The sequence below is a fragment of the Urocitellus parryii genome, chromosome 3 (genome assembly GCF_045843805.1).
Source record: "Urocitellus parryii isolate mUroPar1 chromosome 3, mUroPar1.hap1, whole genome shotgun sequence".
NCBI lineage: Eukaryota > Metazoa > Chordata > Mammalia > Rodentia > Sciuridae > Urocitellus > Urocitellus parryii.
Genome location: NC_135533.1, coordinates 90,285,608 through 90,303,330, shown reverse-complemented (window position 1 = coordinate 90,303,330; position 17,723 = coordinate 90,285,608). Strand labels below are relative to the sequence as shown.

Genomic DNA, 17,723 nt, shown 5'->3' with positions numbered 1-17,723 from the left:
GAGATAAAAAATATTTACTAGCAATATATACACACATTTGACTCAAACTTAAGAATAATTTTAATAAAGAATATTTGATTTTAGAGATGTTCTCAAAGAGTTACATATAAAGTTTTTTAAGTACTTCAAATTAATGAAAAATAAATTTAAAGCACTTTATGTAATTAATAACACAAAAGTTGACTTACATAAATTTCTAAACCTTGTGGGAAATATTCTCTGTATTCTAAATCCTATCCACAAATAAAAGGATGAGGGTACATCTCATAGCCAACAGTGCTGATTTTTAATGAAGGACTTAAAAGGGTGATTTAATCCCCAGAATTTTTTCTTTAATTCCACCCATCACCAAGAAAGTTAATGCATGTGATACATTAGAAACCTTGATTACTAAAGATGCTTTATCCAATCAAAGCTTCTATTTGTCTAAACTACTCAGAAAAACTGAGACTTGGAAAAAGTCACAACTTGACAAATTACCCCAAATGATCATTGTGACACTGGAGCCCTAAATAAGCCCCACAAAATGACCTGAATGAACATATGTTCCCTCCTGCTACTGTAGACAGGAAAACCACAAAGAGCACCTACTTATATGAGATTACTTTTCAGGGATATAAGAATATACTTTCTGGCGGGGATTGTGACTCAGTGGTAGAGTGCTTGCCTGGCATGTGTGAGGTACTGGGTTCGGTCCTCAGCACTACATAAAAAATGAATAAATTAAATAAAATAAAGGTATTGTGGCCATCTACAACTAAAAATAGTTTTAAGAAAGAATATACTTTAAAAAGGTACATATCCAAAGGCCTACATGAAGAATTAAATATTTATATTCTTAGAAAGAGGATATGTCGAAAATCCACAATAAAGATAAATAATGAATATTTACATTACAAGCCCCAAATTCTAATCTAAAAAGTTTTTATTTCTGAATACTGAAGCAAAATAATGATTATAATAATTTTAATCAAACTTGATATAAGCCATTTCGCCTTTGAACAAGTCAAATGAGGGAAAAGTCTTTGAGGCATTTTTATATTCTTATTTAACACTTATCAGATAATTGCCCTATCATTACTTGCTAATGAAGAATTCCATTAAAAATTCTTAACATTTCTGATGCTACAGGCATGTTAGTTCAAAAGTCCTACCTGGGAAGAGACTGGGAAGACTGACTGGAGATTGGTTGGTATCAATAGTTAGTTTGTGGTTTGCAGTTTTTGAAGCCTGACCTGGTAAGCAGATTAATTTCAAGGGAAGTCTAAATTTACACTGGACAACTCGAGGAGTGCCTGAAATAAGAAAAGACACGAAGATTCATAGATCTGACAAATAATTTGGCAAAGAATAATTTGTAGTTTGAGTAGTAACTTATTTTAATTTGTAAGTCTGTTGCCTGCCCAATTTATTTAGTATAATGATGATGACTGTAGAACACCATCCTGATTTATATTTTTTAAAAGTGCAAAGCAAAAAATAAAATCTTAAAAGAAATATAGGCATAATATCTTTAATAATAGTATCATAATTTTACATCATCATATTTGGAAACTATAAAAATCATTATAGTTACTTATATTCAATGACTAAACTAAGTCTTTAAAATCTTCAAAGCTCAATCTCTAATCCAAGACTATCACCTAAAATGAGCAAAAAAAAAAAATCTGAATTTTGTATCAGTAAGACTCTATACAACCATATCTAAAATATTCTCTATCAAAACATTTTAAATATTTAAGTAGTCTTACTTCAAATTATATTAACCATTTTTAATTAATGATGAATATGAAAGCATAATTTGCTCTACTGACATTCTACTGAAGTCCATGTCCATTTTACACATTAGTGTTAAGAATACTACTTTCATATTACATTTTTAAGACATTTAACTTTGCATATCGTTTTAAGTGACATTTTGAAAAGCTTTCCTATCACTCAATTGTCAAATGTTTTCAATATATTCATATTGAAATAGATAACTGAATTTTTGACTGAATAGGATTAAAGATAAAAAATAATATACACAAGTCTATATCTTAGCATACTTCATACTATGTAGAGAAGTGGAAAGCTCAAGATGTACTACTCTACTTGATGGATTTACACATTAATTCCTTTATTTCTTCACAGTGTAGTCAGTGAGCAGCTTAAAAATAGCAAAAGCAGAAGCAGTTATAAGTATGGAGACATGATCCCAGAGCAGGATCGCTGGAATTAGCAATATATTTTGTTAATGACAATTGGAATTGTGTGGCTTACTCTACACCCAGGCTGGGAATACACTTTTCAGTACTACTTATTCACCAGGATAGTGAGAGATCATCAACAATGGCAAGAATATTGATATATGAGGCCAATTAAATACTTTTTCAGATCATGTGGAGCATATTTGTCATTCTCTTCAGCATAATCTATTATCCATCAAATTTTACCTAGCTCATTTTTGTTCATAACCAACATATGTTAAATTCACTTCTCCTGGAATCTTAGATGCAAATTATAACTGGTGTCTCTCAAGGAAAATCCCAGGGTATTATTTTCTGACATTCTGTGAGGTTTTTAGAGGCATATGTATTTATACTTTACAATGATGAAATGTTTTGAATCCAAATAGTATGGTAACATGATCTAAAACACTGGTCAAACCACAACTATCAATATCACCACACACAAAAAAAATCATAAAAAATTATAAAGCACTACTTTTTCCAACTTTAAGGAAATTTCCATATATTCTATATATACCTAAATTATGAAAATGTGCCCACTGAATATGCTTCTGCGACAAAAAAATAAATTACAACTTTAATTAATAGATATGGTCTGAAAAGAACAAAAAATAGAGATCTTTTTTTTTCCATTTTAACGAGTAGTACAACAGCCAGCTCCTGAAAATTGTATCTATACACAAAGCTATCTTATATACATTTTGTAATATCATATTCTAAGCTAAATGCTCAAACAAAAGTTGGCTCCAATTGTTCTTCTAAAACTGCACCATAGCCTCTATGTCACTTGGACCAGGTACATACTGAATTCATGGTTAAAAAATAAATTAAGATGATCAACAGCACTAGCTTTATACTACTGAGTCTCTTTAGCTGAAGATTATTATCCTAAATCTTCAAGAACTTGTAGCACTTTCCAAAACAGAAATAAATGTATTATAAGCACTAATAAACCCAAGGAGGAAAATACATTAGAACTCAATTCACAGTTCAGTTAGGTCATTTAATGACAATATCACACATTAGGGCAATGATCTGTAGTTGCTAAGATTTGTAGAATCTCTCCAGAATTTCTTTTCTCCCCAGGAATTGTAAACCTGCTTCATAGGACATTTGGAAAATATTACTTTGAAAAATGATGACACTCATACTAAATAAAATGATTATGGCTATTTTTTAAATGGTGGCAGCTTGAAAAGTTTTACCTTTAGGGAAAAAAATGAAAATGACAACCTATAAAAACCAGATTAAGGAAACCATGCCTTTAGAAGAAAAATTAGAATGCCACTAATTTATGATATTACCCATCAAACTGGAATTCAATACAATCTCTAGTACATAAACATGGGTTATTTGAGGCACATTTCTATTAGAGTTTACATTTTCTTGAGCAGTTTAAAGTATAAATTTGGCTTCCAATTACTCTTCAGGTTGTAACCATAGCAAAGACTAAAGTCAAAGACCAGTAGAGGCATGTATGCGCGTGCGTGTGTGTGTATGTGTGTGTATACACGCGCGCACACATCTGTCTGTAATAAAGAAAGAATTACATGTATTTAAAGACTTTTCAAGGTTGTTCATAGAACAGCTTTCAACTTAACTGAAAGAGCCTAACTGGGCCTGACTTTGCCTATTATCTGCAGTATTTCCTCTATGCAGTAGGCAAAACAGTCTCTATATCTGGCCTATTCAACTCTGGTAAGCTAAAAGAAAATTTCAACATGTATTTACTCAAATATTGGCCTCATCATTCACCAGTCTGACTTTTTTCTGTAGGGCTTTTTTAAGCAAATATAATCACTTCTCCCTCAAACACTTCCCTTCCCCTAACCTACTAGAGGAAACGGATAGTCGCAACTAACACAGTGCAATTAATCACAAAATTATTTAGCACTCGGAGAGAAAATTCACATCAAAACCACTCCTGACAGAACAATTTTTCCAGGAAGAGAATTCTAATTACACCTGGCACACCCAAGAGTCCAGTATCAGTGTCAAACAGGAAGCCAAAATGTGTTTTAAAAAGAAAAAAGAACATACATCTATATTAAAGTAGGATAACTACATCTATATAATATCTTAGAACTCTTTCCAGGGGCCTGCTAGAGTAATTTCTTACTGAAAACAAGGAACCCCAAAGCAGTAGCAATGTCTGGTAGCCAGAACTTCCTTGATCCCTTCCTGTTATGTCTGGCTACGTACTGTGCTTCATCGGCAATCATGTTTTACACTGCCCGTGTCATGTAACTTTAATGGAGAAATAATGGAGACTAACTCTTGTGGGACAACATAAAACCTTGTTTGCTTCTCTTTTTCCACATGTAAAAGCAGAACTGCTTATCTACAAAATAACCTGGACACATCAGGACAATAAAGATCAGTCTTTGAAATACGAAGCCTTGCATGTAAGCCCAAGTGGGAACATATTATTTTCTTGCCTACTTCATGTGGCTGAATATTTCAAATATACTCCCTCAAGCTTAATTACATTTTTAAATATATCAGAAGAAATTATTAAAACCAGTTCTAGTTTTGTATTGAAACATTAAAATTTCCATAAATTGTGATTCTTTTTCTCATAGTTTAGGCTGAATTTACAGTAAAAAAGAATAAATTTATTTCAAACATTACTGGTGTTTTTCAACTTAAAGCTAATCACTTAAAATTAATATTCTATTTTACAGTATTTTATCCAAAATCTTATCAGTTGCATACAATCTTGAGAATTAAAATGTAAATATTCATTATCAATAAAAGAATTTTTATGAATTAAACTATAATTTAACATTATTTCTATTAAGCTATTTCTCATATAAATACACCTTCAGGTATCAAGATATTTGTTATATGACTCAAATTGTTGTCATTACTAAAATAATGCCAATAAATATTCTGTTAAGTACTTTAATTATATTTGTTACAAATCAATTAATATTATCTAAAATTTATCTTGACAAAAGTATCTTTAATAAAAATAAACCACCATATGAAGTTAGATATCTAGAAAGAAGTAATCAAAGTAAGAGATATTTTTAGTGCCTGCTGTGTACCCTAATATTGCATAATATATCAATACACTCAAATAATTCAAAATCTATTAGGAAAACATAAGAAATAAATTTAATAAAACTCCCATTATGACATGTATTACAGCAGAGTCAAACAAAGGATTTGGGGAGGTGTGCAGAAATGAGTAACAACATTTGATCCAAGCAAGTTCAAGGGGCCCAGAATTTGATGACAGTCCCCCACAAATTCTAAACAAGACAAGAAAGAGGCCCACAGAGTGAGTATACCCAGCATTTTTATCAGAGAGAAAGGTGGATCTGTTGAGGCATGCAGAAAATAGACAATTTAGAATTCAATGACAAACACCTTTGTTCTTCATTTTTTTCTTAAGTAAAAATAACAAAGCATGTAAATAATATCAAGTACACTTGTAAATAAAAACTAAGAACACTTTGAGCAATAAGTTGACAATTACATCCTTTAATGTTTTTCAAAAGGAGCCATTCTGTTCTTTTTCTTAACTTTGTTCTTTTTCATTACTCGTTTGAAACAACTAGTAATGATCTAACTCTTCATGGAACTAGCTACTATGTTCTCCACAGCAGGATCAAATCACCACATTATCCTAAAGAGGTCTGTATAATTAAAATAGCAGTCTATATAAAACAGTTCATTTATGGTATAATGCTCATCAACCAAATCTCAGCTCTGAAATTCATCTCTTTCTAAATTATCTTTTCACTTACCATCAGGATTTCGATCTATCCATCAGATGTAATGCAAAAGGGGATAGAGGAGAAAGAATGCAACAGATTATCTGCAGTAAGGTTACAACATAAATTTAATAAACATCTGTTTAAAATATAAGTTAAAATTGTCAAGATATTCTCACATATGGTGTAGATGCCCTCTAAACCAACACAAAGTGTTCATAATTGAAGAGGCTGGCTTGAATAAATGTAATCCAACAATGTATTGGCACTCAGGAGTCCATGAATGTGTTATTCCAGTGTTAAATGTGGTAAAAAGAGGTAAAGATATCTGATCTAATCAAAAAGTACTCAATATGTAAAAAGTACTCAATTTGTAAATGATATCAAGAATATTAGATAGAAAACAACTAAAAGGCCCAATACATAATCTTTCCGACCACTATTGCTTGAAATAATTTTAGTAGATACTACTATGAAGCAATGTTTATTTGGGGTTTAGGGGCTTGGTATTCTTTTATGTTTACATAATTTTCTTAACATTTAATTTCTAATGCACTTTCAGCCAATTAATATCTATGTGCTCTGTTCCAGGAATAATTTATAATCTTTTAAATTTCATCTATAAAAAAGCATAGTAGCCCCAAATGGTATGTGCAACCATAAGCTCAGAGACTGATTTTACAACTTTATAATGTATTTTGAAACATTCTTCCCGTATTTAATGACACATTTATCTATTTTAAATTTATTTTCAACCAGTATCATGAGTTTTCCTTAAAAAATGAATGAAAGAATTTGTGAAATTAAAGCATTAGCAGACTTCCAACTGTATATTCGACAGTGTAGCAAGGTGTGATATGCTGTCAATTATTGAAATGTTCAATTAATGAAAATTGTTCTGGAGATCTTAAGCAAATATTTCTGCTTCTTTATCTCATGTGTCAAAATGAAAATAACATTGAAAATCTTAGCAAGGTGAAGTGGCAAATGCCTGTAATCCCAGTGACTCAGGAGGCTATGGCACAGAATAACAAATTCAAGCACAGCGTGGGCAACTTAATGAGACAATGTCTCAAAATCAAAAGGGCTGGGGATGTAGCTCAGTGGTATACCACTTGATTAGTGCCTTAGGTTCAACCCCTATATGGAGGAAAAGAGAAGCCTCAATGTTCTTTTCAGAAATATCCAACCAAAAGGTCCATTATTCCTTAATTCTTTATGAAGTTTTTCCTTCTTTTTAAAACAAATTTCATCAAAGCTATTTAAACATTAAATATAAATATGTCTATAACCACAAATTTGAAAAAATATGGTATATGGCTAAAGTGGTTACTTCTAGCTAAAAATAAATTTTTAAAACAATTTTTAAAGCAAAATACTTTACAAAGCAGAAGAAATAGATTTCTAAAGCATATATGTAGGTTATAAAGTCATACTAAAGCATATAGACTTATCAATGACTAAGCAAGAAAATTCAGACAAAGAAAAATTAAAAATATGAAAAAAATCACCAAGTAAGCAAATGGACATAAATGGTTAGGGAAAAAACATGAATAAGCCATTTTAAAACTAAAATATATATGTATGCACAGAACACTTTTAAAAAGATTAATATTGTTGAAATGCCCTATTATCAAATATACTACATTTAAAAATGCATTTAAAAAAGTAATGACTACTAAGTTTAATTTTCTACCAAACTCATGTCAAACTGTTATCATGGATGAATTCAATACATAGGAAAGAAAAAGAAACAATACTTATCAAGTTGGACTCAACCAAATAGAAATTTAAAATGATTGAAACTTACTTGGCAACCTTTAAAAATCTAAAAGAGATTTTTTGAAAAAATACAGACCAAATTTTAATATATTTGTTCTTAAATATTTTAACATATAAAATACTAAGCAGTCTTACATAGTCACCAGAATATTGTCTAAAATTGAATACTGTCATGTTAGAGTAATACATAATATTCTTTTCTTGTTTTAACTAAGTTAGACTAGGCTTTTCTTTAGTTCAAGTAAATGAAGTTTGATCTACAATAACATTTTTCCAGTGGGAATAAAAATATATCGAATTTGCTATTAACTGAAAAAAGGAACCAAACATTATATATGCAAGTCAGTTAAACATACTTAACTCCTCTTAACCTATAAAAGTAATTAAAGCCTGAATGTTCATTTAACAGTACAAAAGAGCAGGTTTTTATTAAATTATATTTTGCAACATGTCTCCCCATCTTAAACACATCATCATTTAACTGATAATTCCAACAATTTAAAGGCATAAATAGGCTTGCAAATGTGTGAACCACTGTTTACCTGTAGGTCTAGAATAAGAAACAACAGCATTTCCTTCCAAATCAGATGGTGTATAACTTCTTTTCAAATAAACAGAAAAGGATACGGTGCTAATCATCTCTGGTGCTATAAATAAAATAAAAGTAATGTAAATTACATAATCAGGTCAACTGTTATTAATAACAGTTAAAATTTATTAAGTATTCACTATATGCCAAATATTGTCATAAGTCCTTTATTTTTTAATCAATTTCATTAGTGAACATTAATTATACAGAAGAGTAGGTTTCATTGTGGCACATTTGTGTATACACAAATATATAATTTGATCAATTTCACTCTCCAATACCTCCCTAGTCTTCCCACCCCCCTTGTCCAAACCCCTTCCATTCCCTAATTTCAAGAAGACCCTTTTTCTTTTTTTAACCTGTTTTGTTTCTTTTTTTATTTAATTGATTTTATTTTTTAATACATGACAACAGAATGCATTACAATTCTTATTATACATATAAAGCATAATTTTTCATTATTTGCTTGCTATTTGTTTTTTTTCTTCTAGCTTCCACATCTGTGTCTGACTTATTCTGACTTATTTTATTCAGAATTACTCTTCAGTTCCATCCATTTTCCTGCAAAAGACCTAATTGTATTCTTCTTTATAGTTGATAAAATTTCACTATATATACACACTACATTTTCTTTATTCATTCATCTAATGACAGACACCTAGGTTGATTCCATAGCTTGGCCATTATGTTGTCATAGTACTTTAAATGGAGTAACTCACATAATCTTCACAACAACTCTACAAGATAGGTAAACATTATAGCTCCTCTTTTTTTATGTGTGAGGAAAGCAGAACACAGAGTGGTAAAGATCATCCAACAAACAAGTAATATCAGGGGTAGTAACTCACTCCAGAACAAGGTATCCAGCATTGGACATTACTACTCATCGTGCAAACAGACAGAAAAAAGGGTTCACAAAAAGGGAAAGAAAAATTACGGGAAAATTATACTTTATCATCGCTAGCACACAGTTTGTAGGGGTAAATGGAAGAGGGGAATTATATATGAATGTAAGAGTAGGAACTTAGCAGACTTTGCATGTCTTTGCATTAATGAACTTGGCCTCTGACTTGTGTTAGAAAGCCATAAGAGATTTTTAACTGGAAAAATAAATTGTTCAGAATGTGTTTTAGAAAAATAAATTGAAAGTATTATAAAAATATTTTAAAGTGAGATCTAATGGTTGGGCCTCACCTACAAGGTTACTTCAGTCAATCATTCGTTTGGTCATTCAATGAATATTTATTGAGTTTTCATTAGCTGCCATCAGTTGATATGGGAGGTGGAAGGGCACAAAGACTTGACAGAAAACTCAAAGAGCATTTTCACAGGACTAATGGCAGGTTGGATGTCAGTAGTTGGTGATAATGCTATACTAAGAAATCCTTACTAAGAGTTGCCTTTTAGGAAAGGTCTATTGTTTTAGACATTATTACGGATATCTTTTTTTGGGGGGTTGGGGTACTGGGGATTGAACTCAGGGGGACTCGGCCACTGAGCCACATCCCTAGCCCTATTTTGTATTTTACTTAGAGACAGGGTCTCATTGAGTTGCTTAGCATCTCGCTTTTGCAGAGGCTGGCTTTGAACTCACCATCCTCCTGTCTCAGCCTCCTCAAGCTACTGGGATTGCAGGCATTTGCCACGCCACCATGCCCGGCTGGATATCTTGTACAAATTCATTTTCTGATTAAAACCACACAGATTCCTTTTCTAATTAAATCCTCAAAACAATACATTTCTTATCCTCTTTTGCAAATTGAATAACTGAGGCTCCAAGTGGTTACTAAAGTAACTTTCCTGAAATTACACATGGAGTGTTGAGCTAGGATTCAAACTCTAAAGTTAATATACTTTCTACAAATGTTACTGTTTCAATAAACAGGTCATTAGAGAAATACGAACAAAGAAATCCTTCCAAATTATGGTATTTAAACACAATAACTAAGCCAACCAGCTTTTAAAAAGTACTTAGAAATATGTATTCCAAACAAAATAACTGATTGAGTATCTATGTATGATACTTGAAGGGAAAAAATAAGCAACACAATATAATCACTGATTTCAGAAAAGCCTCATCTTCACTATTTAAAAAAGAAACGTAGCCCTGAAATAAACACACTAATATTGTTTTTGTTTTTTAATAAACAAGAAAGAAATCCTCACACCATGGTAGACTTGAAGCCAAAACACAAACTTACCCAGAAATTCAAAGGTAAATTGATCACAAGTCAATACTAATGGTGGCTGAACATAGATGGATAATTTGACTTTTGGCAATACAATTCGATTCTGCAGTGTGACCTAAGGAAACAGTCATTGACATTAATAGAAAAATCACATTTTATCCAAATTTATATATGTTATTATAATTACTTAAAAATAACTAGCAAATAATTAGGAAAACTGAGAAAAATTAGAAGTAGAAAAATAGAACATGTAACATAAACAGTAGACTAAAATACTCCCTCCAGTTAGAAAATGGGCAAAGCAGTTAAACAGATTTTTCTCCAGAGAAGATACAAAGATGCACAGGATGCTGATGCAAAGATGCTCAATATCTTTATCAGGAGGCTGAGGCAGAAGGATCATGAGTTCAAAGCCATCCGCAGCAAAAACGAAGCTCTAAGCAACTCAGCAAGATCCTGTCTCTAAAATTTAAAAGTGGGGTAGGGGGGGCCTGCTTGGGATATAACTCAGGTGATTTAGCACCCCTGGGTTCAATCCCCAGTAGAAAGAAAGAGAGAGTGTGAGTGTGGGTGCCCACGCACACGTGCACACACACACACACATACACACACACACACACACACACACATACACACACTCACATGAGAATGGCTATAACCAAACAACAATTGGTGTTAGCAAGGAACATGGAAGAACTAGGAATATAAAATGTTACAACCACTAAATAATGTTTGAAAATTTCTTAAAAAGGTAAACATAAATTTGCCATACTGGCTCATGATTCCATGCTGAGAGAACTGAAAACACATATCTACACAAAAACTTGAACAAAAGTTCCTAACAACATTATTAATAATAGTCAATGAGTGGTAATAATCAAATGTTGCATCAAGATGAATGATAAACAAAGGTAGTACAGTTGAACAATAAATTAATATTCATCAAAAAAGAAATGAAATATCAATAAATGCTACAATATATGTCAACCTTGAAAATATTATAAGTGAAAGAAGCCAGTCATAAATAAACACATGTTGTATAATTCATTTTACATAAAATCTGTAGAATAACCACATCTACAGAAAAAGAAAGTAGATTAGCAGTTGCTTCAAGATGGGTGGAATGAGGAATGATAGCTATTGATATGACTTTCAGGGGAGACAGATGTTCTAAAATTAGATCATGTTTATGGTTGCCCAACTTGGTAAACATACTAAAAATCACTGGAGTGAGTCATATGGTATGTGAATTATCTCTACAAGGCTGTCAAAAAATGATCTACCAACAGAAAAGAAAAATCTTCCCTCATAGCTATTGAATAACTACATCATGAAATAAATGTATTCATTCTTTTTTCATATATAACTATACTATCATGATTTATCTTATCTAGTATATATATATATATATATTATATATATATATAATCAGTATATTTCCTTTAATATCAGCTAATTATTCTCTTTTTGTTTCCTTACTTAGAAAGATTTATACTAGTATCAATATATATTGATACACCACATTTTCTTCCATGGCTTATCACAAAAATATATGACATAGGAATTCTAGAAAATATTGAAGAATAGCAATATTGACTGCTGCATCTCTAACATGACTGCATTTCCAGACTGGTGCTCTTTCTTTGTAATGCTAAAAAAAATCCTTCTACTATAATTTTTTAATTAATTAATTTTCTACTCAAATTTTGAATCAAGAGCTAAGAACTCTAGAATATCAGTTTACCTGGAAAATATGGTGAATATGGCTACAAAGGCTAGAACTTCTCTCACTTTCATCTCAGGAGTGTCAATAGAAACCATCAGACTCAAGGATCTTTACTGAATCAAAGTGCTAAAAGTGTAATTTTCACACTATCAATAAAGGCTTAAGGACCTAGCTTCCACTGGGCATATTCTCTCTTTGGATTTGGTCTCCTAAAAGTACCAGCCTCTTTAAATAGTCTCTTTTAGATCACACATGGATAGTGTAGTAAACCAGACTGTATAGTCACCAATCTAGGTAGGGTCACTGGACCAACTTAGAATCTCTAAGGACAGATCCAAGTATGGATAGTTTCTATGGCTTCCAAGTGATTCTTATGCACAACAGGGAATCGCTGGTTGATAATTGAAACACTATTCTATGTGGTACATTTTCTATGAAGCAGTTCAGTCTTATTAGATTCTATTAAATGAGACAGACATATATCATTATTAACTGATACAATATAAAGACATTTTTATTTTTAAGAAAAGTAGTTTGGGAGATGGGGCTGTAGTTCAATGGCAAAGCACTTGTCTAGCATACATGAAGCACTGGATTTGATCCTCAGCACCACATAAAAATAAACAAATAAAATAAAGGCACTGTGTCCATCTACAACTACAAAAAATATTTAAGTGGTTTTGGCTTTTCTCTTAAATAAAAGGCATGTATTAGCCTTGCTATATTATAAAATATATGTAGTAAATACTAATGATATATATTATACATATAATATACAAAATATACAATATACCTGCAAGCACTATATATGTTTATCAGTAAATGTGTTAATTTCAAGTGAAAAATTTTGAACTGCAAAGCAAAATTTTTAAGAGGTAATTATTAATGCAAACAAATATGACAAGCACAGCAAATGAACAGCACTTCCTTGACTTTTAATTTGTCAAAAAAAATGTTCTCCCAAAAGAAAAGAAAAATCTAGTAACAGATTTTGGCATGCCATAAACAAAACTTCCTCAATGATACCTCAAAGGTGAACAATGCAATACTTTTTAAGTAAAACCCTGATGAAAATTATGGCAAGAAAAATGTATGCATGTGGCAGAAATTTCTTCAATAAGTAAATAAATTCTAGCCCAATAAATATATTTAAGTATTACAGATATTTAACTATCAACAATGATACAATGCCAGTTTGTGTGTGTGTGTATATATATAAATATATATATGCATGTATGTGTATTTTAAAATAAAATTAACGATATTAATAATAGTCATTAGCAACTTTTATATGCATGAAACTGTACTAATAAATTATTTCTGTGTATTATCTCATTTAATCTTCACAGCAGTGTATACTATCACACACCATTCTACAGAAAACGGGTACAAAGTAATTTTTCCAAGGCTGCTCTAAGTGGAAGAATCACAATTAAACTGCTATTTGCCAGTACTCAAGAGTCCTTACCAAAAAAAAAAGAGTCCTTACCTTTAACCAACTGTGGTTAAATCTCAAAATAACTCTGCAAATGAAAAAGGATTCCTATTTTACAGTTTAAAAATAGAGGTTCAGAGAAGGTAAAAAACATGTTCCAGCTCACTGAGTCAATAAGTGCAAGAGATCTGAAAACTGTGACCAGGAATATATCATGAAAGTTCTATTTTATAACCAAAAATGTAAACACCTTAAAGTAGTAATATGCTATTTATAAAGGAGCAGACATTCTGACTTTGCCTGACATAATGATATCTACTTTAGACAATAATCAAAATTTTATGCTATTACAAGAAGGGCTTGCATTTGGTTTAGATGCACAATCATGATAGCGCCCATACACAGATTTATTGAATCTCAATAATGGTTTAGGCACTTTCAAAACACAAATCAAAAAGATGTGACAAATATAACTACAGTAACAAAGAATAGTTGTGTTTGAGCCAAAAAAAAAAAAAAGGAATTAAAGACTTGGCTAGATCATAGACTTCATATTTTAAAAGGAAAATAATTATAGAATATTAAGGAGAACATATAAAATGTTAATATGAGAATTTTCCATGCTATTTTCTACTTCTAACGAAATGAAATATAATCTGAAGAAATATAATTCCAAATTTTTATCCTAGATATATAAATATGATTTCAAAGACCAGGTATGAACAACCTCACTGCCTAGTTGCCTGGAATAGATGGTCACGCATCATGCACACATACTCAAAGTAGCCACATCTTCATTCATTTGGAACAGATGGAAAAATTTTCTCAATTAACAGGATTTATTATGATGGAAACTTGCATGGTTATATGTCTTGGCTGCTCTTGTTATAAAAGGCCATAAGGAGAGATTTATAGCAGAAATTTGTATAGAAACTGTCAGACAGGATCAGGAAATCATTGTGTCCGCTGTGTGAGTCTAGCCAATTTTGTGTAACACTTGTATGTTGCATTCTTTCTCATGCTTTCATAATGGCAATGAGAAAGAGTTGTGAGTTTGGCATTCTTAAATATAGTAAATTTCACTAGTGGAGAATTTTCCAGTAATGTCATTCCATCATCTTATGGTGGCTATTTCACATGAAAGCTTCAGAATCACACAGGAGGGATAGTGTATTTACATATAGCAATAATTCCTGGTTGATTGGGGTGGAGGTGGCATAAGCAATGTTACCTGGTTTAGATACAAGATTTCTTTTTTGCAATTTACAGTGTGCTCCTGAATTAGTATGCACATGTGTCTGAATAATATTACATAGGTAAAAAGAGGCTTGTCCACACAAAAGTATAGATCATTTCTGGATCTCTGGTTATTTTTTTTTCTTAATATCTTTGATTTCTTGCCACTAATTCCTTTCCAGACTCAGAAGTATTAATGAGATAGAGTCTTTGATTGGATAGGGGGAAGGGAAACTGGGAAAGACCACCCTTGTTTCTAGTGGCAAGAATCCAAAAAAATTAGTTGAGGAAACTGTAATAAGATTGGGCTCCCTTCAACTTCAACCAAAGATCTCCACACGTGGGCCACCCGCTGGGTCCAGTGTAAGCGAACACAATTGGTAAAGCCTGGTGCTCTGTCAAGCTTCTCCAAGGACAGCAACCCATAATCTAAGAAAATATGAAGACTTGTCCAAGTTTTGACTAAGTGAATTGCCAAAATCCACAACTTTTCCTGGCTTCTAAGGTCTGGGCAGTGATAAATATTTTCAGCTTAATAATGTGCTGACTGATTACCACACTCTAATCTAAATGCCTTAAGAAGGTTCTACATTGGAGTTCTAGTTCTAAAATTCTACAATGACGGGACTCAAAATCTTAAGCAAAACCACATCCTTCATATTCTATTTTTCTAAGACTATCAATTTGTCACTACTCTACTTTGTGGCTTCTTCATTTAATATTTTCTTGCTACAAATACATCCATTTAAGGCTAATATTATGCCATAGGAATGCCTGGGAATTCTTTTCAAACATATACATGGCCATAAATATAAGAATTATATTAGCATCCATGTGCTTCCCCAATATCATTTCACAGTCTACTACATGTGATGCTACAATCAAATGGTTGGTCTATTACGAATGGTGATGACACAATTTCTTTAGCAGATTTAAAATGATAATTTTACTTCTAGGGGGAAAAAAACCGGAATCATGCTACACATCTAAATAATGGTAGAAAAAGTCATGATGATGGTTTATATTATATACATATTGCAATAAATGCAAATATCAGCTTTATATTTGCAGGTAACAATGAAGGTTTTCTACTCACTACACAAGGTTAAGAAAAATCTGAAAATTTCAAATGTTTATTTTATATTTCCATAAACTTCTTACAGGGTAACGATAGGGACAATAAGATGAATATTTAATGCTGTTGGCACATTACAATCTAAAACCTGGTACAATACCTGCACTGTGATGGAAGGGACAACATCAGTTCCGATTTCAACATCAGTGGCTTGCTATAAACACAAAATTGAAAAGAGATATTACCCACCAATGAGTGAATACATTTGGGGACAATATATACTTCCTACCATCAAGTAAGAAACTAACTATAAAGGATTTATCACTCTAGTGATAACTAAAAGACTCAGTATGGCTTTTAGATTAGCTAACATTAAAAAAAACTCAAAAAGGAAAGGAAAAATCACATATTTTATCAAACCATTCTATTTCCAAATTTACTTGAATGTACAAATTTACTTGAATGTCCAATGTTGTCACTTTGTTAACTTGTTCTTTATATTATATGAAAGTAGCCTTCCTTATACTTCCCAGATAAACATCATGCCATTATGTCACTTATTTAGGTACTTGTCCTTTCAACTTGCAAAAGTATGTTTTATTTAGATTAAGAATATGTATCTCAGACATGTAAATAAGAGGCAAATGGCCTTAAACCTAGAAAATACAAATGGAATAGTACTTTTCTTAATAGTTCATGAACTAATGGGCCCTCTTTGAACATCATTGTTACTGTTCCTATCTCTTAAACAACTCATCGTACATATGGCAAATATCAACTTATAATTTTATAGAGTAAAAGTGGCATACTGAGAAGAAATGATTATTCACTGTATGATAAAATAATACCAAGGGGAAACATATTGTAATAATACCCATACAAATTCTGTGGAACAATTAAGATTATAATGTCTGTGTTCAACCAATGAACCAGACCCTTTTTGCTTTTATATTTGAAAAATTTTTTGCTAGGAAAACTAAGCCACTTCTAATCAATGTAGAAAACTATGATGTAATGGGCATCAGTAGAATTAAGAGTTGGGAGATTCCCATTCTGTTTGTGGTTCCATAGAAGATCATATTTGAACTCTGGTCCAGTTGCTCAGACAGGAAGATGGGATAGTTATGTTTCTCTCCTCCACAAAAGACTCCATTCTAATATAAGTTATATTTCTGATTCTGAGGTGCATTCTTTCATAACAATGATTCAAAATAAAATATTAATGCAGGCTTTTTGCGCCAGTACCAAGTTGTCTAATATCCAGGAAGTTTTTCACATTTAGCTGCCCACAGATCTAGAAAAGAAACCAACACCTCCCGTTTCCTGCTCTTTTCAATCCATGTTGAAACACCTAGATTTTTCAAGGACAGTCATATGTTGGGAACATGAAATTATAGCTAGAGAGAAATGGCTATAAGAAGACATCATGGCACCACAGCCTCATAAATTGTTGGGCTAATGTTTTCCAGTGGGATTAATATGATATTCTTAAGAAATAAGAATATCAACACAGGGAAAATGAAGCTGAAAAGAGACATCTACTTAAGAGCAAACAGCACTCAAGGTTACCAATAGGGAAATATACATTACAATAAGCACCACTACATAAGACCAAAAGTTCCCAAAGAACAGAAAAAAATTCCTCATTCCAAATAGCCTATGTTTAAAATAACCTAGAAAAAATTATGTAAGTTGCCTAAAGGAAAAAAAAAAAAAGAGTCATTTCCACAGCAAGAAA

At 31.7% G+C, this 17,723-nt stretch overlaps 1 protein-coding gene across 2 annotated transcripts in view; it reads right to left on the bottom strand.

Annotated features, from left to right (window-relative positions):
* The window catches only part of Bbs9 (Bardet-Biedl syndrome 9), a 477,419-nt gene that overhangs the window by 250,196 nt on the left and 209,500 nt on the right, over positions 1-17,723 (bottom strand). Inside the window, exons 12-16 of one of the 2 annotated variants that reach the window (XM_026387599.2) lie at positions 16,146-16,199; positions 10,526-10,628; positions 8,278-8,382; positions 5,987-6,001; positions 1,155-1,295 (exon numbers count right to left, since the gene is read on the bottom strand). In XM_026387599.2, the coding sequence (XP_026243384.1) occupies positions 1,155-1,295; positions 5,987-6,001; positions 8,278-8,382; positions 10,526-10,628; positions 16,146-16,199 (418 nt within the window). The remainder of the gene's footprint in view (positions 1-1,154; positions 1,296-5,986; positions 6,002-8,277; positions 8,383-10,525; positions 10,629-16,145; positions 16,200-17,723) is intronic. The other variant, XM_077796775.1, reaches the window with a different exon arrangement.